Source organism: Lissotriton vulgaris, chromosome 6, assembly GCF_964263255.1.
Source record: "Lissotriton vulgaris chromosome 6, aLisVul1.2, whole genome shotgun sequence".
NCBI classification, from domain to species: domain Eukaryota; kingdom Metazoa; phylum Chordata; class Amphibia; order Caudata; family Salamandridae; genus Lissotriton; species Lissotriton vulgaris.
Genome location: NC_141694.1, coordinates 412,737,364 through 412,761,065, shown reverse-complemented (window position 1 = coordinate 412,761,065; position 23,702 = coordinate 412,737,364). Strand labels below are relative to the sequence as shown.

The following is a 23,702-nucleotide window of genomic DNA, read 5'->3' as shown; positions in this document are numbered from 1 at the left end:
GAGGTCAATAAAATACCAGAATTGCTTTCTGATGAGGGACTTTCATTTTTTTATTTTTCTGGCAACTGCCTCTATTGAACTTTCTTGATAGAAAACGACTAGCAGAGGTCAGTAAAATACCAGAATTGCTTTCTGCTGAGGGACTTTCCTTTTTCAATTTTTCTGGAAACTGCCTCTATTTAACTTTCTTGATAGAAAACGACCAGCAGAGGTCAGTAAAATACCAGAATCACTTTAGCATTCTCTAGATTCCAGTCCATAGAAATTGTCTTACACGAGCACCCGTAGACAATATTTTTTTCATATCTGGTCTTTTCAGTGATATGACCACCGAAGGCCCTACTTTTATATTAAAAACAGAGCTGGGGGGGCACTAGAGGGCGCCAAGCAAGATGGCCCCACTGCTATGAGGCTCTTGCAGCTCGGGGGACGATCCAACTGTTATCCTGGCCATCCGGTCCTTGGTTGTGCTTGTAAATCTAGCTTTGTGCAGCAGAAGGGTACAGGAGGATATTCGTGTAGGTACTTTGAGGGCTCTGGAGATCAGCCCTAGGACTTGTCTGCTTCCGCTTAGGGACTTTTTTTTCTGTTCAACTGCCTCTATTTAACTGTCTTGATAGAAAACGACCAGCAGAGGTCAATAAAATACCAGAATTGCTTTCTGCTGAGAGACTTTAATTTTTTAATTTTTCTGGCAACTGCCTCTATTTGACTTTCTTGATAGAAAACGACTAGCAGAGGTCAGTAAAATACCAGAATTGCTTTCTGCTGAGGGACTTTCCTTTTTCAATTTTTCTGGAAACTGCCTCTATTTAACTTTCTTGATAGAAAACGACCAGCAGAGGTCAGTAAAATACCAGAATCACTTTAGCATTCTCTAGATTCCAGTCCATAGAAATTGTCTTACACGAGCACCCGTAGACGATATTTTTTTCATATCTTGTCTTTTCAGTGATATGACCACCGAAGGCCCTACTTTTATATTAAAAACAGAGCATTGGGGGGAGGGGGGGGCACTAGAGGGCACCAAGCAAGATGGCCCCACTGCTATAAGGCTATTACAGCTCGGGGGACGATCCGACTGTTATCCTGGCCATCCGGTGCTTGGTTGTGCTTGTAAATCTAGCTTTGTGCAGCAGAAGTGTACAGGAGGATATTTAAGCACGGAAATTGCTGGAACCTGCCTGTGGATGGCTGCCGGGATCGGACGTAACATGGCGGACTGAGAAGGCATCGTAACTGTGGAGATTGCTGGACCTGGCCGGGGATGCCTGGAGGTGCTGCCGATTCCGATTGTCTGCGGACCCACTGATGGTGAGGCTACTGTGAAGAACTGCCCCCGACTGGCGCTGGCGATTTGCTTAAGTTGCGGAGACTCCACGAGTCTGCGGCCTGATTGCGGCCTGGGAATCTGTGGAACTGTGGGGCGGCCTGGTACTACGACCGGAGCGCTGGGGGTGCTCCCTTACAGCCGCCGACAATGACTTGCCCTGGAGTGCAGCAACGGTTGCATGAGCCTGCCGAAGCCAAGTGAGGTGGAAAGGCGCCGCCGGATGGCTCTGGTGCCTGCGGAGTCCGGCGGAACGCTGCGGGACTGCGGGCCGGATCAGCGCATATGTAGGAGGGACGCGCCTGTCTGGTAGCAGGAGCGGGCCAATAATCCACCCGGCGGGTAGCGGCTTCTCACTGATAGACAGGTGCGTGGTGCAAGCGGGCGACGCTGCTCTTCGTGTGGTGGGACCCCCGGCTGCCTGCTTTGTGGCCTTCCTGCTCAGCCGCAGTGTGTGGACCCTGCAGGCCGTCCTGGGAGAATCGGTATAAGGCCGGAATTGAGGAGGAGCGGGACGCAGCGAGGCAGCGGATCGCCGCGTGAAGCCGTGCTGGCCCCATCCCTGGTGGACGCACTTGGGAGAAAGATTGGCGGTGAGTGGGGCTTGCTGGTAACTGCCGGGCCTGCTGCAGTGACTGAGGCTGGACTGTAATTGTTTGATTGTGCGGGACTCTGGGGGAGCTTTGGTGCTGGTCGGGAGGCGAGGGCTGTGAGAGCCTGGTTGACTGTGGGTCGGCTGCGTGGCCTGAGGCCCCCTCTTCTGGCCTGACAGGAAAAGGAGAAGTGTGCTGGCAACACGGATAGTTGGTCTCAGTAGCTGGAAGCCATGTGGAGGTATAGTGGCCCGCCTGGAGGCCTGTATTGGAGCACGACTGGAGCACCTGCTGCATGCTGGGATTGAAGTCCCTTGAGCGGTCCAGATAACAACGATGGGGCCCCAGTTTGATTCGGAGGGGGCCTACTTAGGGGCACGGTTGGGACATCTTCTCTGCCCCACCCCTGGCAAGGAGGGCTGACTCTCTCCCCCGGGGCGCGTCCTGAGGAGGACCCTCTGATGCACAGCACTGGGTATTGAACGTGTGAGACACAAAAAGGGAGCCCCTCATTTTATTATTTGGCCCGGATGCGAGTGGAGAGGAGGAGGCCTGCGCTGCGGGCCGGGCACCATGGGAAAACCCGATGTCCGCCAGCCAAAACTGAACTTTGAGGCACGCAAAGGCACTCGCTCGCACACAGACCCTGAAGAGGAGCAGGCGGAGAACCAGGCGCCCTCGACCGCTGACCTGAAAGAACTGCTCCTGGCCATGCAGTCTAGCCTGACCTCAATATAATCAAAAATGGACTCCATGTCTGCGCGGCTAGATGGGGTGTCGCATAAAGTAGACAAACATGAAGAGCGCCTGACGGAGGCGGAGCGGCGAATCTCAGACCTGGAGGACCCATCCACCACGATTATGTCACGCACGCTTGATATGGAGAGAGTATTGCGGGTGATTGCAGCCAAGAATGAGGATCTCGAATCCCGCTCTCGAAGGAACAACCTTTGCATTTTGGGCATGTCGGAAACAACTGCTACCGGGAGGATGGAAGACTATGTGGAGCGCCTTCTCATAGCTCTATTCGGAAGGGAGGCGTTCTCGCCGGTGTTGGTGATGGAGCAAGCTCATAGGTCGCTAGCGGCTCACCCGGTGCCTGGAGCGACACCTCGCCCAATAATTGCCCGCTTGCTTAACTATCGGGACTGGGATGTGGTCCTGCACCTCTCCAAAGAGAAAGGACAACTCTGACATGAAGGGATGGACATTTCGATATACCCCGATTTCACCATGGCGGTACAGGAGCAGAGACGGAAATTTCTGCCTGTGAAAAAGAAGCTGCAGCAACTTAACATCCCCTATGCGATGCTCTTTCCTGCAAAGCTTAAAGTGACCTACCAAAGTAAGCAACATTTTTTCAACACTCCGCAGCTTGCACAGGATTACCTGAGGACCCTACCGAAGACGGCGGCGGGACAGGCTTCGCCGCCCCATCCCTCTGATGCAGGCGGAGGCACTTCGGATGTGGAATGATCCCCAACCTCCTGTATATCGCCCATGGACATGAATTCGAACCTAGGGATCCTGATCTGAGCGGTATAGGTGAGAGGGGTAACTGCATGATATGGGGTGGGGATTTGGGGAGGAGGGTTTCATCCCCCCTTGAAGGGGTGACGTGGCCCAGCTGAATAATCCACTATGCTGGTCGATGTCATGAATGCATGGACAGAGATGATCGCTTTGGAACTGTCTGGGCTGGCTCCCCGCCCCCTGCCCGTTTGCTATGACAAGAGCAGTTATAATTTGCCCCTTCGCCTGTTTTTTCTTTTTACAAAAAACGGAAGGTTCTAGGCAATGTGTGTTGTATGTAACTAGGTTCCAGATGACCTATATATTCTCCCGAGCACCCTCGCTGTAGCGAGGAAGACCCTTGGTCGCCCTCTGGACTCCACCACGCAGGTGACCCCTTACTGTGATGAATGTGGGCTAAGAGCCATTAGTTATGGTACCGGTACAGATGTTTCCCCTGTTGGGAGCCTCATTTTGTGGGTTGGGGGCATGGGGGGGAGAGAATTGGGCCACAACAGGATTGGGCTGCTGATGTGGGTGGGGGGAACTGTTAGTTGAGGCTTTACTTGATGATCGATGTCATGCCAGGTCACTAGCCAATGTAAGGCACTGTTGCCATGAGCTTTGTTTTCCATGATGCCATTACACGCTCCAGGAAAATGCGCTACCCCAGGCTTTGCCATGGATGACCGCTCAGGACCCCTTCCTACCGTTTCCTTACCTGGAATGTCAGAGGGATGGAGGAGGCCAGTAAACGTAGACACATAGGGGCCGATTCACAGAACTAGCTTAGGACAAAATCCTAAACTTACTACTTTTGGTATTCACAGAAGTTAGGATTTTGTCTTAAGTTTGTCTTAAGACAGACTTAAGACAACATCCTAACTTAAGTCTGTCTTAAGACAAACTTAAGACATATCCTAACTTCTATGAATACCAAAAGTAGTAAGTTTAGGATTTTGTCTTAAGTTAGTTCTGTGAATCGGGCCCCTACTGTCCTATTTAGACAGATACAATGTACACTGCGCTATGCTAAAGTAGACACACTTTAACCCCACTGTCCCCCCTACCTTTGCTGCTCGATGGGCTAGTCTCACGTGCTTCTCTTCCTACTCTACGTATGCCCGTGGTACGTGCATACTGGTGAGGAAGTCCCTCCCTTATACCCCGCTGGGAAATTTATGAGACAAGCAGGGGCGGTATTCCATCTTCTGGCGCCGAATAGCCAATCAAACCTTCACCCTGGTGTCATGCTATGGACCTAACACTGATGATCCAGAATTATTCCAGGTGCTATGGGGAAAGGTATTGGAGATTAGGTTGGTGCATCTTTTATGGGGGGGGGGGGTGTCTCAATGTGACAATTGCCCGAGGTATGGATCGCTCACACCCGCAACCACACCACTACTCCCGTTCACAGGCCGGCCTTAAGTCAGTACTTGAGGACTATGACCTGGTTGATGCTTGGCGGCATTTGCACCCGACTAGGCGGGAGGGCACCTGCTATACCACCGCCCGGGCCTCTTGGTCGAGGATAGATGCCTGGACTATTTCGAAGGGCTTCGCCCCATGGGTTACGCATTCCTCACACCTACCTCGGACTAATTCGGACCATTCCCCGGTATTGGTCACTGTGACCCTCCCGCAGCCTAACTCGCCCTTTCAGTGTTGGCGCTTTAACCCACTCTCCCTATTAGACTCAGTATTCAAACAGGAATTAGAGCAGGAGATCACAGATTTCTTCCCCCAGAACGAGGGCTCAGTGGCACATTATTCCACACTGTGGGACGCTTTTAAGGCCATGGTGCGGGGTGTATGTATTGCGAAGAGTGGGAGAGCCCTGAGAGACATCCAATCCACCTTGCGTCGCCTAGAGATGGATCTTGGTCACATCGAAGCGGAACTGAGTCGGTGTCCCACCCCTGAATTGCAAGCCAAGCTACGTAGTGCCCTCAGTGAATATCAAGAGACCGCGGAGAGGGAGTGCAAATACCAAGGGAAATATCATAGAGCGCGGGGTATGGGGAAGGGGATAGGCCCGAAAAGATGCTGGCGGCTTTAATCCGACGTCCACGTTCTCGAACACAGTGTTAGAGATTGAGGGGGAAGATGGGCAAATGCATAACGAAGCAGCTGAGATTGTAGAGATCTTTAGGTGTTTTTACAAGCTGCTGTATAAATCTACTCGAACTCAGACAGCTGATTTTGCCCCCTTCTTTGAGGATACGGCGATTGCCTGGCTGGAGGACGGGCAAAGGGAATTCCTTCTACGGCACCATGAGGATGAGGAAATCATTGCTGCGATAATGCAGTTACAGTCCGGGAAGGCTCTGGGCCCGGATGGCCTCCCGGCCGAGTTTTGTAAAACCTTCCATCATCTCCTTATCCCAGTGCTGAGACACGTGTATGAAGAGGCTAGAGAGAGTGGTATACTCCCCCTCACTATGAGAGAGGCATGTATCATTTCTATACCTAAACCTGGCAAATCACCTACTCTGTGCGACTCATATAGGCCCCTCTCCTTAATATATGTTGACGCGAATATCCTGGCCAAACTCATCGCTAATCGTATCAGCCCCCTTATGACGGCACTGGTGCTTCCGGGCCAGTCAGGCTTCATGCCCCCTCGGATCACATCCCATAACTTGCAGACGCTATTTGCACTCCTTCATGACATAGATCCAGACACAAACTCTGCTGCGGTGTTTCTTGACGCCACTAAGGCGTTCAATTCCCTGGAGTGGGACTATCTTGCTTTTGTCCTTCAATGCATGGGGTTTCCGACACCCTTCCTAGAGTGGATCAACTTGCTATACTCTGGGGTGCGGGCCAGAGTCGTGGTGAATGACATTCAGTCGGCACCCTTCTCTATCACCCGGGGTACCCAGCAGGGATGCCCCCTTATCGCCGCTGCTCTTTGCCACAGCTATTGAGCCCCTAGCGGCGAAGGTCCGACAGCACTATTGTAAGCATGCTCTAATATATCCTGAGACGCAAATTTTTATTTCCCTATACGCAGATGACTTAACACTCTACTTGTGGGACCCTGCGGTCAGCCTTAACCCCATTCTCCGACTGCTCATTCTTTTCGGACAACTTTCTGGTGTTACTGTGAACTGGAGCAAGTCCCAAATATTCCCCCTCACGGACGCTACGAAGGAATTTGCGCCTGACTTTCCGCTGAAATGGTGCGGAGACACCGTTACTTATCTGGGTATCCGCATCTCTCGGAGTCAGGAGGAATTGATGCGCTCCAATTATGGCCGTGCGCTTGATACCATTACAGACCGGGTGGATGGGTGGGTTTCAATGTCTCTTTCCATGGCGGCTAGGGTGTCGCTGATCAAAATGACAATTTTACCTAAGCTCCTTGACCTTTTTACTAATATTCCCTATGCTCTGAGTCGATTTTTCTTTAATTGTATCAAAACACAGCTGATTCAACTGACATGGGGGGGAAAGCAACCCAGATTGGTGTGGGGGATTTTGACTCGATCCTTTATAGACCGTGGCTTTGAGATCCCAGACATGGAACTATAATTTGTCTGCGCTCAAGCACACTTTGCAGCGTATTGGTTCCATATTAGCGCGCCCATGGTACTTAGACACTTAGCGACCACCACAGTCCAATACACGACTAGCACCTGGCGTGAGCTTGCGCGTACACTTCAATGTCCCCTTCTTTACTCGCCGCTGGTGCCCTTGCAGGGGAGGCAGGATATACTGGTCACTATGGAAGGAGGGTGTGGTCGCATGCTGGGAAAACTGTCCTGCCTTACTTGGGGACACCTATACACAAACGGGAAGTTTAAGACTAGTGAGGAGTTTTTGGGCTCCTACACACCTACTCCTTTAGAGCGCTTTTACTATGTGCGGCTTAGGCAGGAAGTGCGATCACTGACCCGGGACTTCCCATCGGAGCCTCCCGTCATGGTCTCTTTACATAATCTACTGCAACAAAATCCCCCTGAGCACGTGGTGTCGTGTTTATATAGTTCTACTCAGGGAGAATTTGACAGGAACCCTGCTCCAGCTAAGGGGAAGTGGGAGGAGGAGCTGGAGGCCTATTGCTGTGCCGTCAAACAGGGGTAATCTCTGCAAATAGTAGGCTACACCTGGTACATTATGAATACATTCACCGCTTATATTATACACCTGCTAGGCTACATCGGTTTTGATTGCGAGACACTGACCGATGTGACAGATGCGGGGCTGCAGGCGCTGATTTTGGACATTTGGCATGGGGGTGCCCGATTATTCGGGAGTACTGGAGGGAGGTCTTGCGGGCGTTGGATGTTATTACTGGGATCCCTGTGCCTGATGATCCCCTGACCGTCCTGTTGGGCTATAGGGAGCAAATTCCAGCTGGGTTTCGGAAGTTCACCTCTCTAGCCCTGATGATGGCAAAACGTTGCATAGCTTGTAGATGGGGACGTGGCCGAGCCCCCAAATTTAAAGAGTGGCTTAATGACCTTGTGTACTGCCAGGAACAGTTGCACACTTATGCTGACCGTATGCCACCTTCCTCTCGCCCTAAGGATACCTGGGGCCCTCTTAGGGCATATCTCCTGGAACATACAGACACTGGGGAGGCAGAGCTGGGTTCGTAGCTGGTGGAGGATGGGAGGGAAGACCAGGTGGACCAGGCGGGGAACTCTTCGGATGTGAGCACATACGACACTGTTGTGGATATTGGGGCGGAGGGCGGGGTGTGAGGGGTAGCAACCGTTGGTTATATATAATTACCTGGGACCCGTGTGGCAACCGGAATAAGGTACTGGAAAACAATGTGGCTTAACTGTAACTGTTCGCTTTTTTGCAGGGATTCTGTCTAGGGGTGTTCTGGTTTACTGTTTCTTTTTAAGAAACCTAAATTGACTGCTGGCTGATCTGACTGCCTACCTGACGTGGCCGGCCCATTGGGTTGTAGGCGGCTTGCTGTGTACATTCCCCCCATTGCCTTATGTATTGAAAGTCATATACTGCTGTGCCCGCCCAATCGGATGTAGGCACCCGGCTGTGTTACGAGTATGACGTCAATAAAGGTCGAGTTTAAAACCAAAAAAAGCCAACAAAAATAAACAGAGCTTTGGACTATACCATTTTCCGCTGAAAGGCAATATTTCTCTGCATGTGTTCCCATACCTGGCATGTCACACAGTTTGGTGCTTACTTTCCCTCCATGTGAAATGACAGTAGATGATGCAGCACCCAGGCTAATGTGCTGCATAGCTAAATACATATACGGTCCTAAAGGCGAGACCGCTTGCATTGCAAATGCTTCTTAATTAATATTGCCTAAGAGTGTCAGACTGAAGCTATTCCTCAAATTACACAGATGTAATAATCCGAGGCACATGAAAGCCACACTGCACTTCAGTTCTATTTAATTTCCTGTGTGATAGATGCTGTTAGTTATAACTGACTGTCTCATGACTGCATTGCGAATAGCATTCTGGAAGACAAGCCTTTGAAAGCTTTTACATTTCTATAGAAACATAACACTCTCTAAGGATACATGTGACGGTTTATATGTGTTGATACCTGATATTACAATTATGAGCAGCGAAAGTCAGCAAGGTCAGCTTGCATTCTACTTTTCTATCAAACAATACCTACAGAGTACACAAACATACTGCTAAAATTGATTTGTGTTCTTTGATTTAAAGCATTCAAAATGCTAAGTGAGCTCACAGTCTTCAGCTGCTCACGTGGTGTAAGACATACACCAATAGGTACACACGTTCACCTGCTTTATTCATTTATAAATTATAGGATTTAACCGCAATCCTCAGAGCACCTGGAAGGTAATCCTAAAAAAAAGCCTTATTTATCAGTTATTGCTGGATGTCAGATAGACCGAACAATGTGTTCATAAAGAAAACCAAAATATGTCACAATTCAACTTTTTTAGTGTTTAATATGCTTAAGAGAGGTAACGTTCACTGTCAACTTTGTGTTTGATACTGCCTTTTCAAAAAGACAGACTAACATGAAGGAAACATTTTAGTTCACGGTGCATAGAAGAGGGAGAGCAAGTGGCTAAGCTCATAAAGTTTAATTCAAATTCAGAACATAAACAAAGCAGGCATAAACCAAACCGTTTTCTGGTCACCCGCAGAGGCCCGGTCGAGACTGGGACTCTAGACCAGAACTCGTTTTGGTCTCATTCTGAGACATCCTTGTCATGTGAGGTTGACTGCTGCACATTCTTATGCCACAAGTCCAGCCCCCAGGTAAGAAGTTGTCTTGGTGCCGGAAGTTCATGTAATATGTAGCGATGGCCTGGCATCTGCTTGCTTCGGAGGCCTTTCCTTCCCCTGCCATGCCCCAGCAATGAGGCAGATGTAGGAAATATTCCCAGCCCTTGATCCTACCCAAGCACATAGGCTGCAAAAAAAAGAGGCTACTGAGAGAATGAGGAATAATAAAGGAAGGGACATGGCACCCCTTATCCTGCCTACCATTTGCTGCTAAGAGGACAGAGATGTGGAAACTACAGAAAGTGAGCATGGCACAAACAAACAGCATTTGTAGCTCTTGAAGAACCACATTTTCTTCTGAATGTGGCTCTGCTTTTCTAACTGCTGAGCCAGGGGGCTACCAAGACAGGTCTGTAGAAGTGTAAGTCAAGGTTAGCCGCTATGACTACACCTTTCCCCTTCGCCGGCCTCTAATTGAAAGGCAGGATCGGTGTTAGAGTTAGCAGACGCTACCTCTGCCTTCACCCCTAATTTACGTTCTTGCCCAGGTTAGTCTTGTTGGAATACATTCAGGTATCTGACAGCAACAGGAATGCAGAAATGTATTCAGTTTGCCCCAGTGTTGCTATAAAAAGTTGGAGCTAGCTGTATCAGCTCACGAAAATCATATATGTTTCTCAAAAATATTGTGTTACTAAATGAATAAGTGAAGGAAACAAGACAAACTCCCGAGGTAGCACATTGTGCCCTTTCACTTAGACATTTCTGTTAAAATGGACTTGTGTATTTTGAAATATGTATTTCTCAGTAGCTTGGTAAATAAGGTACTTGTGTCTCTCGTCATTTATAGTTAGTCCATTCACCATCAAAATGACTTCTGGGCGATACATTATCAGAAAAATCTGCTGGCCAGCTTTATCATAGTCTTAGTTTGGAAAGAGCCAGGTCTCGATGGCTCCTCATAATGTAGAACCTTCTGTTTTAAAGACTGAGCTGAGGGAGATCTCATCAGATCATCTACTTTGTTATCATCTTCAATGGTGCCTTGGGTGCATTATTCCTCTATAGCTCCAAAAGCTTTAGCAGTTACATAGAATTGATATATGTCTAGTTGGGACTTTCACTGCATCGCCCAATTTTAATTTCTGATAGACGAGATGCATATCTGAAACATTAAGAAACAGCTAAAGTGGTAATCCTTTTCAAAATTGTGGCAGGAAAAATAACGAAGACCATAAATAGTGTATAACATTGTATGCATAGTGTTAGAAATTGAGTTACTGGTTGACTGCGGTATGAATCCTTGTCAAGAAGTAACCAAATCCTAGTCAGAGTAAAGGGAAGGCAAACCCTAATAACCTGTGCTCGCCTTCTGGTAGCTTGGCACAGAGCAGTCAGGCTTAACTTAGAAGCTGTGTGCAAAGTATTTGCGCAACACTTCAAACAGTAAAACCGTGTAAACCCCAAAGAAAATGATTCCACACCAGGTTAGCTCTGATTTTAATAAATAAAATAAGAACAAAATGCAAAAAATTTGTGCAACCGGACTTATGGATTTTCAAAGGTTATAGTGAAAAATAGCACCAAAAGCATGAATAGCTATTAGGGATATCTGGTCGTGCCGGAACGGGACAAAGTCACAAATTCTGGGAGACCACAATTGACCACAAGCCAGCTATTAGGCCCCAGTTAGGGCTGCTGAACACCTTATATCCTGGGTGCGGAGCGTTGCATGGATCTGTGTCAAAGATGCGTCACGCAGCCGAGGCAATGCGTAGGTTCCAAGATGTGACAAGGCTGCAGTGCGATGTCCTGTTGCATCGATGTCGAGGATTCTGTCAGCAGGGCTTGCGATTCGAAGTCCGATATCGAGGATGCAAGGTGCAGCAGAGACGATGCCTCATTTTCGATGAGCCGGGAAGCTGCGATGCAGAGTTCGGCATGGTCTATGAGGCTTCCGTCGACGAAGGATGCAATGAACTTGTGCCAGAAAAAGCATTGCGCAGTGGTGGTTCCTAGGATGATGCGTCTGCCCTAGGATGGGGGAGGAGACAGCGATGCAAGCCTTTTCTGATGGGCCCAATCCACGTAGCAGCGGCAATGTGTCAGTTTTGCTCAGAGATGCCCCTCTCAGCCAAAGATACGCATCAGTTCTGCTCGGAAATAAGCCTTAGGCCCACTTCCGAGCGTCCAGGATTGGAGGGGCACAATTTGGCAGGGTAGGTCTCAGATGGCAGGGGCCAGGTGCAGGGGTTGGAAGCCTGTTATGTCCCTGAGGCTTCAGGTTAAAAGGCCAGCCAGCTAGCCCTTGGGGTCACTATGAGTTCTGGGGTCAAGTGTTGTAGGTACAGTCCTTCTCACCCAGGCAGTTGGGCAGCACTCAACAGATCAACGCAGTAAAACAGGAGTCCAAAGAGTGTCAGTCCTTCAGCAGCACAATAGTCCTTCATCCTGGCAGAGAATCCACAGGCGCAGTAGTATACTGAAGTGGTGGTGTCTGAGGCCCAGTACTTATATCGAGTGGTACCTTTGAAGTGGGGGGGCTTCAAAGATATGCCTTGTAGTGCACAGAGGCCCTCTCATCCTGCCCTGGCTCCAGACTCTCTATGGGGCGTTACGCAGCCCTATGTGTGTGGGCATGACACAGCCTTATTTAGGTAAAAGTGAGGCTGTGACCAGCACCCCCTCCCATCCTGCCAGAGATAGCCCATTGATACACACCTAAACTCCCAGTGTGTGTAGCTGTCTAGGAGAAATACACACCACCCAACTGCCAATTACACCCAGTCATGGGATCAGAGACAGGCGACAGCCACCAAAAGGCTGAAGCAAGCAGATGGCATCTATCTAAAAGTGACATTTCAGAATTCCAATTTAAAATCTGTCCTCACCGTAAGTTTGGATTTTAAATTGTGATTCCGGGGACACCAGACTTGAAGGGTTTATCTCTTCCCAATTGGAAATTACACTTATAAAATGTAATACGTTAATCCCAATGTTATCCTATGGGGGATATAGGCCTTGCAGTAGTGAAAAATTAATTTGAGAGTTTTTCAGTACCAGAGCATGTAAAACTTCAATGTACATGCCCTGCCTTTTACATCATTGCATCCTGCCCTCTGGGTTGTCCAGGGACTACTTTAGGGGTGACTTTTATGAATAAAAAGGGAAGGTTTGAACCTGGCAAAAGGTTTTTTTGCCAGGTCGAAATGGCAGTGGAAACTTCACACACAGGCTTTACAAGGCAGGCCTGAGACATGGCTAGAGGGCCCTTAAGTGGGTGGCACAGGCAGTGCTGCAGGCCCACTAGTAGCATTTAGTTTGCAGGCCCTAGGCACATATAGAGCAATTTACAAGGGACTTACTTTTCAATAAATTCAATATGCCAATTGAGTCTGAACCAATAATACTATGTTTAGGGGAGAGAGCACAAGCACTTTAGCAATCGTTAGCGGTAGTAAAGTGCGTAGAATCATAATGTGAGCAAAAGTTAGGTCAGAAAAGTGAAAGGGTAAGGCAAAACGTTAGGGGGAAGACCACCCTAAGGCTGTCAGGTCTAAGACATGGTGGGCCTTATTTACAAGGTCCCTAGCAGGACTTTTGTGCCACTGGAGCGACACTTTTTGGACACTCCTGTGGCTCAAGGTGCCGCAGGGTATTTCAAGGCCAATCAAAGCCACTTTGCATGACTTTTCATGGACTTGTAAATATGTGCCCCTTTCACGCAGAACACTGCATGCAAGGGGCATTCCACTGGTGTTGCTGTGGGGGATTCCATCCAATACCCATGGAATCTGAAGCATTCCCAGATTTACGAGGAATCGTAAACCTGGGAATGCGTCAGAGTCTAACACCACCCTAGGGGTAGCGCAAGGGAGGTGCAACGAGGAGAAATATCCTTTGAGGTGAGCGTAGTGACTGTTTGAAATCTAAGAAACCTTATTGGCTGATCTATTGGTCAAAATTGTTAGATGTTTAAGGGTTAATTATAAACAGACTGTTAGTAACAAATCATCTATTGGATAGTTTTAATAGGTAGATTAGTTGAGCTCAAAGTGTTAGCTTCCAGCATCATCTAGGTAACTGTGAAAATGATGTATGGTTGTGGTTTGAGCAATGAAGAATGCTTATTAGTCAGTTAGATAGGCGTATAACTGACTAGGAATGGAAAGTTATAAGCATAAAAGGTAGAAACATAATAGCGTGTCACAACTGACTGAGGGTTAGCTGCTTCCTACATAAGAGTAACTGGGCCAAAAGATAGTTAGCTTAAGAGTTAATTTTCAGTAACTGAATTTCCACGATGAAAGAGTCCAAGTCTGTGGGTTCATCAAAGATAGATATTTTCCCGTCATACATGGTTTTCAGGTAAACTGGGCCAATGAAAGAGAATTGTATTGACAGATCTTTAGGTATTTTCCTTTGGGCAAGAAATACTTTCCTCCTCTTGTCTATGTCCTTGAAGTAGTCTTGAGAGATATCGATAGAGGAATCATGCCAGTTGATCCTTTGCACTTTTTTCATCTGAGAGAGCATTAATTACACGCATAAATAGCAGAGAGGGACAACAATTAGGGCTTTGGGTGAGGAGATGTTTTTTGGTTTAACTGTGGGGTATCTGTGGGCCTGAACTATTTCAAAGTCCTTTGAGAAACTTAAGCCTATGAATTGTGGTAGCCATTTTATTACGAAACCAACACAAAATGAGGCATGTTCTTCAGAGCCCTCTGGGAGGCCAAAGATTCGAAGATTGCCCCTCAATGTCTGTCTTCCAAGTCTGTAAGGTTTCTCTCCAATCGGCCCAGCCTTGATGTGGGGATTCATATGGCTTTGGTTGTTTTCTGGTTATGGTCCTATAGGAGGCCTATATAAGTCTCTGCTTCCATCATTCTTCCCCCTAGAAGTTGGATATCCTGTTTAAAGCTCATAAGATCACTTTTCTTGGAATCTGTGCTAGCTTCAGTAGATTGTGCGAGAACATGAATCAAGGTTCTGCATAAGTAGCTCGAGAGTAGGGCTAGCATCTGGTTTAGATTTGTTTGGTGAGTACAGGACAGGGGGATCTTGTTTGTATCTTTTTTTTGTGCTGGTTTTGCATCTTTCAGGCCACCCCGAGTGTCCCTTGAGTTGTGAGCTCTAGGGTCAGACATGTCAGCAGGATAAGAAGGCAAATCTTGCAGCTCCGAGAGGGACGAGCTGGTGAGGGAATGTGATTTAGTTGTTGAGTAGAAAAATCTTCCCCTTTTGAAATTGTAGATGACGGTGAAGATGCCGGTATTGTGTTGACATGCAACGAGGTAAGAGTAACACTTAATGCTGGGTCGCTTTTTATTGCAGGGTCACTTTGTTGGCCTTACAATATAGGTGATGGTGGTGGATATGGCCAGGAAGTAAACTTTGGGTGGGGGGGAGAAAGTCACAAGATGTGCCTGATGGCCATCTTGAGGTCAGGCAAGTATATTTGGCAGGAGGTTGATGAAACAGGTTTTGCCGCCTATGTAGCATGAGCAGGGAACACAAAAGAATGCTCTGTCCCCAGAAGGCCATTGTCTCCATTGCTTGCTGCGGGGATATCAAAAGAACTTAGAGGAATCATATGAGTAGATGTGTCTCTATGTTAGCCATTTTAGGGACAGGCAGAGTCTCATTTTACTTTCAGGGCACCATAAGTTCAGGAGAGAACTTCATGCAACCTTCATACCAATAGCAGAAATTGGCGAGCCAAGCGGTGCATTAGGGGCCTCACACCATCAGTGCATCCGTGGGTGCATTGGAGTGGAACGGCAGAGTCTCCATAATGTTGGAAAAGCAGTGGTAAGCAGCAGGCGCAGCAACGCTCCAGATCTAGGCAGCTATCATCCCGGGCGGTTAGCCACACCACCTGGATCCATCACTCCTTAAAGTTCTGTGAGATTAATAAGGGAACAACAGACAGAGGGTTGGAAGACAGTTGGAGAAAGAGGGAGGTATCTACCTAAATGGTGTGAATGATTAGTAATTCAGTTTTGGGAGTTCTCTCTCTCTCTCTCTCTCTCTCTCATTATCTTATCAGATGGTATGTATTAAAGGCTTGACATCAAAAGTGCTTGGCTTCAAAAAGATTGCATGTGTTTCTTCATCTTTGTTCCTTTTTGATTTTTGCTAGGACCTGAAACAAGTTGACCGTTTCGAGGAATGGCCGGACTCCTACGTAAAGCATGTGTACAGCTCAGCTGATAAAAATGCTCAGAGGCACATGAGCAGTTGGGCAATGAGGAATACCAACAACCACAATTCTCGCATATTGAAGAAGTCCTGTCTTGGTGTATTGGTTTGCAGCAATGACTGCTCAACGTCAGATGGTAGGAAGACATATTTGAGACCTGCAGTATGTGAAAAAGCAAGGCAAAAGCAGCAAAGTAAGTTTGAGGAAAAATATACTCCCGAATATTTGCAATTGCAATTGCTATTCTTTTATAACAATATTATTAAATCACAAGCATTACTAAGGTATTAGAAAAGATTGATGATGGAAAGGGAGATTTGGGAGCCAAGTAACAGATCGAAAGAAGCATATTGGTAAGAGCGACATTAAAGATCAGAGGCATTAAAGAATAAAGGAAGGGAGACATAAAAGGAAAGATATGACACACCCTCATGTCATTATTTTTTGCATTCTAATATATTTCACCAATAGAAGGCCCAAGTAAAATCTTTCAAAACATGAAATCCCAAATAAGTAAATAAAAATATAAAACGTAAGAAAAACTGTTGGAATAGATTACTTTAGAGAACAGATTAGATGACTGATGGACCACACTTTTGGAGTCCTTAAGAATAGGGTTGATACTCTAGGGAGCATAAAACCTGTTACAGAGGAACTAAATATGACACAGTGGATTGCTGTGCTCAAAATTCTATCCAATCCTCACACGCTGCTGACACCCATGGCTAATCTATACCCTTCAGTTACGAGGAGAAGTGTCTCAGCAGTAGGCCATCTCTAGAGCTTTCTTTGCCCTAGTTGAAAATCCCCAAGTGCATCCTATCACAACTACACCGCAGTGACATATATGTACATACACAAAAAGTGATAACATTTTAGTTTAAATGCAAGTTACTTTGGTTGGTACCTTTAAAGCTTGCACTTTGAACTATCCTTTAGTAATAAAACCAGGTAATGATTTTGGGTGTTCAGGGTGACGGATGGTCATTACCTAAAAATTAAAAAATAAAGCACCATGTAAGAAATTGGCATATTAGTTGAAGGGGGTGATAACCTACCTCATATAATAATCACAAACCTTGTCAGGGTGAACCACTAAAGTAACTAAATAAAATTATGCTTAAACATCTGGTACTCCACATAGTCCACAATCACAATCTCCTTTGCTCTCAGTCCCATGATTCTAGACAATCCCTCACCACCCCTCACTGTACACAATCACAATTTCCATTGCTCCAGTCCCATGGTCATAGGGGATCCTACCCCTCTGCTGTACATAATCACAATCTCCCTCAATCCTTGCCCTATGGTCCAAGATGATCCCTCACCTCCCCAGCACACTGTACACAATCTCCTGTGCTCAGAGCCCCATTATCCCATCTCACTTTTGGATGATCTCAAACTGGTCTCTTTCTTACTATTGTACACATAGTGCCTCATTACGATGTCGGTCAGAAAGGCTCCGAACAGCATTTGGTTTGTCCGAATCTGTGTCAGAACCCATTTTTCTGACTGACTCGGAAACATTTCCGACCGACCGATTACAATGATAGGTAACCATTTGATCCTTCTGACTCGGTTCCGACTGGCATTCAGAGGAACCGAGTCAGAAGGAGCCAACTCGTACGGCTCTATGGACTTTGTTTCTGACCAACAGGTTACGATGTCAGATTCCGACAGCCTTTCCGACTTTGTTTGTCTGACACGGACTCTCTCTTGGAAACTGACTTTTGGGGGCCCGTAGCAGGCCCTCCTTCAACCAGAGGCCTCCCGTTGGGGCCTTCGGGGGTACCAATGGGACCCCTCTTTGCAATCATGTACAGTGTTGCAGGCACCATGAGGTGCCCGCAGCAGGGTGCACGATTTTCCGCAACCATCCCTTTCTTTGATGGGAGCCTGTGTTGTCTGTCTCAACACAGGCTCTCATTGAAGTGAATGGAAGTACGACCAAACATTGTTCGGAACCATCGTAATCGGTCGGTCGGACTCCCCTAATCCGATCCGGTCGGAAACCATTCTGACACCAAGTCGGTGGGAATGCTTTCTGAGTGACATTGTGATGAGTCCCATAGTTTGTTTCTAGCTTGGGCCGCACTCAATAAATACACTTAATTATAGAGAGAGTAATCTCTGCGCTAATAAAAAATATTTATGTCCCTTGTTTTCTTTATACACTGCTTGCTAACTCAGTACAAAGTTTGCCTTCTTTCGAAGGGTCTCTTTTACTCTTTTTATTTGTACCTGTCTTACATCTGAATCAAAAATCTGGTAACTGGACTTATGAGTATGGTTAACTGCATTTCAAACGCTGCTGCCTTATCCACATAAATGTAAATGTGCTGCGTTTGTGACCTAATCTAGCATCTGCTGCATATTTTTCACATTTTAACAAAAATATGTTTCTAACTTATTTTGATCAAATATCATTAAGTGACTGCAAATGGAATGCTTGATATTTTAAAATCGTAACATACCACCTCTCAGCTGTTGATTGTTATATTCAGTCATTTAAGGAGATGCCAGTCCTTTAGGCCCTGATTACAAGTATAAATGCTATTTACGGCACCTAATAAATAAGGATACCACAGGGTATGCTATTTATTGGGTGCGATAAATAGCACCTATCATGGGTTTCAGGGGAGTAACATGTGGATTTTGATGTTTAAAACATCAAAATCTGTATGATACAGTAAATACAATGTGCTTTTCCCTGTTAAATTTTGGCAACATGTAACTGAAATTTAAAAAAGATTGAGGTATTTAAGCATCTGATAATTGTCAAATCAATTAAATACAACCAAACTCATAATTCCGACCCCTGCACAACATTGATTTATGCACGGATTCGGAAAATAATGACCCACTTGTTACCAGTCCCAGGGCCCGGAGATGACTCTTGTCTTCAGTGTGATTCAACCAATGTGAAAAGAAGGATTTACTGTCTTGAAAATATTTTGTCTAACTATTTACAATGTTCATGTGTATATCAATAAAATAGTTCTCAATGCAGCACTAATATCAAGAAGGAATTTAGGCTTCAGAAGAATCTAAAACATGTTGTACCTCTCTGTAAGGTGCTTCAGAGTGAGATATTTACATAATGAAAAAAAGAAGTGTACTGTACTGTTCTGCTGGCCTGTTTCTTAAAGGAAAGAGACCCTTCAAGAGACCACACAGAATAAACAAAGGATAAGCCAGAAACTGTAAACAGGTTTTTGAATTAAACTGGGATGCGTTAAAAATAGTAGACAAACCTTTTATTGCAAGAAAGGTCTATTATATGTGCAACATTCTGCTTATGGTGACATAGTATTGTAGATGTTTAAAAGTGAATTACAGGGATGTTTTTCACTGAGGGGTTCTGAGTTACATCAAGTAGACAATGAGAGCAAAGGTTGATTTGTCTATAGTGTCACTCAGAAACACAATATTTATGTTATGTATGGCCCTCAAAACCATCTGCCCATGCTCTAATCTGCTGTGCATGCACTGGCGGTTCCTCTGTGGGAGCGGAGGAGCGCCTCTCACCGTAATGCTGGGCAGAAAGCATAAAAAAATTAAATAGTAATAAAATCATTTTATTTCCAAACGGAATGCGAGGGCAGGGCAGGGCAGGGAGGGGCAAGTGCCGCACTGTTGCTAATGATTGGCAGCAGTGAGGAGTGGCCATTTAAATTTGCATTGTGCATGTTGGCTTGGCCGTCTACCTTGCGTCGGCCATACTGACATGCACAATTCAAACCTCTTCAACCCGGCTGGGAAGCTAGGTTGGAGAGCAGGTACAGGCCTACAGTGCATTTTGGAGCATGGAGCCAGCCTGCTCCAACCAATCCAGATGCTTTAGGACAGCATCGTCGTTGGATGAGAGAGTTGGATGTGGGCTTCGCGCTTAGAGGACGTGCTGCGGAACAATGAGGACATACTGCAGAACATGGAGTGTTAGTGTAAGTGTGAGGTAAGGGATTTTTTATGTGTATATATAAGTTAATGTGTATATTATTATGTTTTTGTTATGTGTATTATGTGTTTGTGTTGTGTGTATATGTTTTAAAGTGTATGTGTATTATGTGTATTTGTTATGTGTATATTTCTGCTCCTCCCCCAATGTGATTTGCCACCCACTGCCACTGTATGCATGGGCGGAAGAGAAGTAGTGGGGGAGCTAAATATAACGTGGCCTCTCCTCCCTGACCCAAATGTAAAAACATTTACTTTACCTGGAATCCTCAACCAACCCCCCTCACCACCTTGCCTGCCTTCCTTTCTTCTTCTGAAGTTGTTCTTCATGATTTCAATAAAAGCAGACAAGCAGTGCTGCGCTTACAGGTTCTCAGAGTGCCCTTTTGGCCCATAAGGCCTCTATGACGTAGCAGCAATTGATAACGAGGTTTGTTACCAAGTGTTTTGACATCATAGCAGTAAGTTCGCAGGTTTAGAATCAGGTGTAAATGATGGAGGCTTTCTATGGAAGCTGTGCATAACATATGAAGTATAAATAAGTCATAGTGAATTATGGTCGGGGGGTTTATCACCAAGAGCTTCAGTGTGACATCAAATAGAGAACGAGCGCAAAGCTCGAGTTGTCTATGATGTCACTTAGAACCTTGAGATATGTCCCTAAAATCATCTGCCCATGCGTTCAACTGCTGCGTAGGGGCAGATAATTATTGGGAAAGCATTACATTACATGGCCTCTCCCCCCTGACCCAAATGTGAAAAATAAATAACTTACCTTGTCATCCTTAAGCTGCCCACATCACTTCCCTGCTTTCTTTCCCCCTCGAAACCTGAAAAAAGTGCCAGCAAGGGATTTTGCTTGAAAGTACAAATAGAAGGTAACAGATATACAACTTGTCTATATCTCTCTGTTCCAACCCAATTGGTATCTGATCAGTTTAAATTTTAAGTCTAACAATTAGACAGAGAAAACATTTCAATAAGATGAAACCAACACGGGAAAAATATCTCATATATATTTCGAGCAGAAATTCAAAGGGTACATTTCAACATTGAAAACTGATCATAATGCTTACAAATGAACAAGAACTAAAGAAATGATTCCTACAATTCATTTGAATAAAAAGTCCAAATCAATGCAAAAAAAACCAAATGACTCATTTCTCTTAAAATAAAGGTCACTTGTGAAGTAAAAAGCAGATGAAGTAATGGACTCAGTAGTCGACGTTTCGGTCTTTTGTGGTATAACTCCTTCAGACCTTCCTCAGGACAAAAAAATACGCTTATAGCTGTGACCCCTTTTTTCGAAACTATCTTGTCGTGAATTAAGGTTCAAAATGGTCTTAATAGACTCTTAGCAATAGTCTTGTTAATCTGAATGATCCGTATTTCATAGGTAGGTTGAAGCTCAAAATTTCTTTTTGGCACGAGCAATCGTTTGTCTTATTGCTTTAAATTTGTTGACCTTCTTTACTGTGGCCAATTTGTGAAAATATGGTGCCTGCACCAAAGTGGAGACGCTAAGATATTCCTGATAGAGACGCATGAGTCTGGCAGAATCACGTGAAATCCGGCATCTTTCCCCCTCCAGCAGCAGTGCTTTGTGCTTCCTCTGAACTCAGACAAGCAGCACGCAACAGTGAGTAATGAGTTTTGTTATCAACTGTTGCTACACCCTAACAGTGAGGAGTCAGATTAGGAAACTGATAAAAGAATAATGTCTGTCTACCAGAACCATGTGTGGTATTACATCATACGATCTATTTTACTCTGGGAGGTAGAAAGGAAAGTCTTTCAAACACTGCATTCCTGGGGGCCGTGGCGTAGCAGTCCAACATGGCAGAAGTGCTCTAGTCGAGCTACGCAGCCTTTGCTTTTACCTATCATCCTCCTACCAGAATACTATCTCAGTATTCTGCCCCAGCCATTCACTGGGTCTGCCCGGGACAGATCCAGGTGAGGCACCCTTTAGGGGCATGAGGGGTGTACTTCCACTCGATGAGATGGCTGGCCAGTCCCCGGTGTGGCCTGCGGGTGCAGTGCTCCAGCCTATACCTTGCATGGGTGGCGTAGTGGTGCTCCCCTCTCCGTTCCCTACATCTACAGGAAGATAGAGTCATCCCCAGAAAGAGGGACTCTGCGTACGACAGGCAACAATACCACCCCCTTATACCCTCACCATAAATGGGTAGAGAGACAAGGCTCCATCGGCCTTATTGGCCCTATTGACAAATTCTGACAGCCCTTTACCACTGGGCCCCTACAATGACACAGACAAACCTCTGAGGTCCACGTCCGAGCAGAGCACAATGGACCACTTCACACTGGCGGAGGCGCTGGCCGCTGACGCCGGGGGGCCATCGAGCGCAATACCAGGTAAAGCGGCCCTGAGGGCTGCAATCACTCACTCTGGAGACATGTCGGATGCCGGGATCGGGGTAGTTGGTTCGAGCGTGAGGCAGCCTGATGCGTCAGAACCTCCGTAATGCAGTAGAGGAGAGTGACTAACTGAAGCAGAGATGCAGGTGTCCAGCGTAGACAACATCATCTCTACCCTCCAAAAGAAAGTGGATACCCTTGAAACTCTCACTAGGGGCCAAGCTAAACGCTTTGAGGATGAGTCGGGGAGTGCCCGCAGGATTAATCTTCACTTTCTGGGCTTTGCGGAAAGCTGCGAAGGCTCCTGCGCAGCTGAGTAGGTTCCGTGTCCAGTGGATTGCTAAGTGGATCCTGCCCAACACTCTTTACCCCTGTTTTATAATTGAACGCTCACATAGAGCTCTGGTGATGAAGCCTCCCCCTGACGCCAAACCCTGGCCTGTCATCACTAGGATTCTTAATTTCTACGACCGATACACTATCCTCAGACAGACTAGATTCAAAGAATCCCTCTCCTTTGAGTCCCAGCGTATCATGATCTTCCTGGATAACACCAGGCTGGTTCAGCAGCAGCGCCATTCCTTCACAAAGGCCTTTCTATGGGACCTTAAAATAGCCTACATGCTCCTAATCCCAGCCCGCCTATGCATTACCTACAACTATCGTACACTTTTCTTTGATACCTCAGAGGAGGTCTTCGTCTGGACGGATGAGGAGATCTCTGTAAAGCCCTGACACAGATTCTGGTCGTCGTGGCACCCTGAAATGAGGAGCAGACAGACATCCCCTGAGGCTGAAGCCAGAACTTACACCACAGCGCAACTGAACTAGTCCCCTGATGGAGGAAAAGCCATATCACTCTGCTAAGACATTTAGTATGATGGCATCTTATACAGGCTGCACATCGGAGAGGTGCACCCCAAACCATCTAGAGTGACTCAATAATGACAGGGTTTCCGGGGATCCATTGTATGGGCCTTGCAACTGCCCCCTTTGGGGTTGATGTGGAGTTCCCTCCACAAAAGATGCTTCAAAGGTGTTGAAGTAGAGGGGTGGGGGGTTTGGAGGGGTTGCACAGTTATCTAGTTTCTTGTGTGCAATTAAAATGCTCTCCATTTGATGGCTTTATGTATAGTTTGTCTACATGCGTTAATCTTAAACCCAGATGATTGATGTAGATGCCAATGTTCCACAGGGTAGGCTCCAGATTATCAGCTGGAATGTCTGGGGGTCCTTGGCAAGGTGAGGCAGGAGGCAGAGCTCCATCCGGCAAAGGGCTTAGGGGCACATGTGTTATAACTGCAAGACACACCAGTGGCGATTGCTGATAGATTTGCCAGCTACTATCAGTCACTGCATGCTAACAGGTAAACCTAACCAGCCACCAAGGTCACGAAGTTCATATATGACTTACCCTCGAAAGCCCTCTCAGCCACGGCAAGAACGTCATTGGATGCTCCCCTTATAGGGGAGGAACTAGCAATAGACCTTGCGGATTTGCACCCAGGAAAAGTCCCGGGCCC

General features: G+C 46.5%; 1 protein-coding gene across 3 annotated transcripts in view; it reads left to right on the top strand.

The window, feature by feature from the left end:
- Window positions 1-23,702, top strand: part of GCM1 (GCM transcription factor 1) — a 269,706-nt gene that overhangs the window by 60,531 nt on the left and 185,473 nt on the right. For all 3 annotated transcript variants that reach the window (XM_086925210.1, XM_086925208.1, XM_086925209.1), the window contains one exon: window positions 15,784-16,036. In XM_086925210.1, coding sequence (XP_086781336.1) covers window positions 15,784-16,036 — 253 coding nt within the window. The remainder of the gene's footprint in view (window positions 1-15,783; window positions 16,037-23,702) is intronic.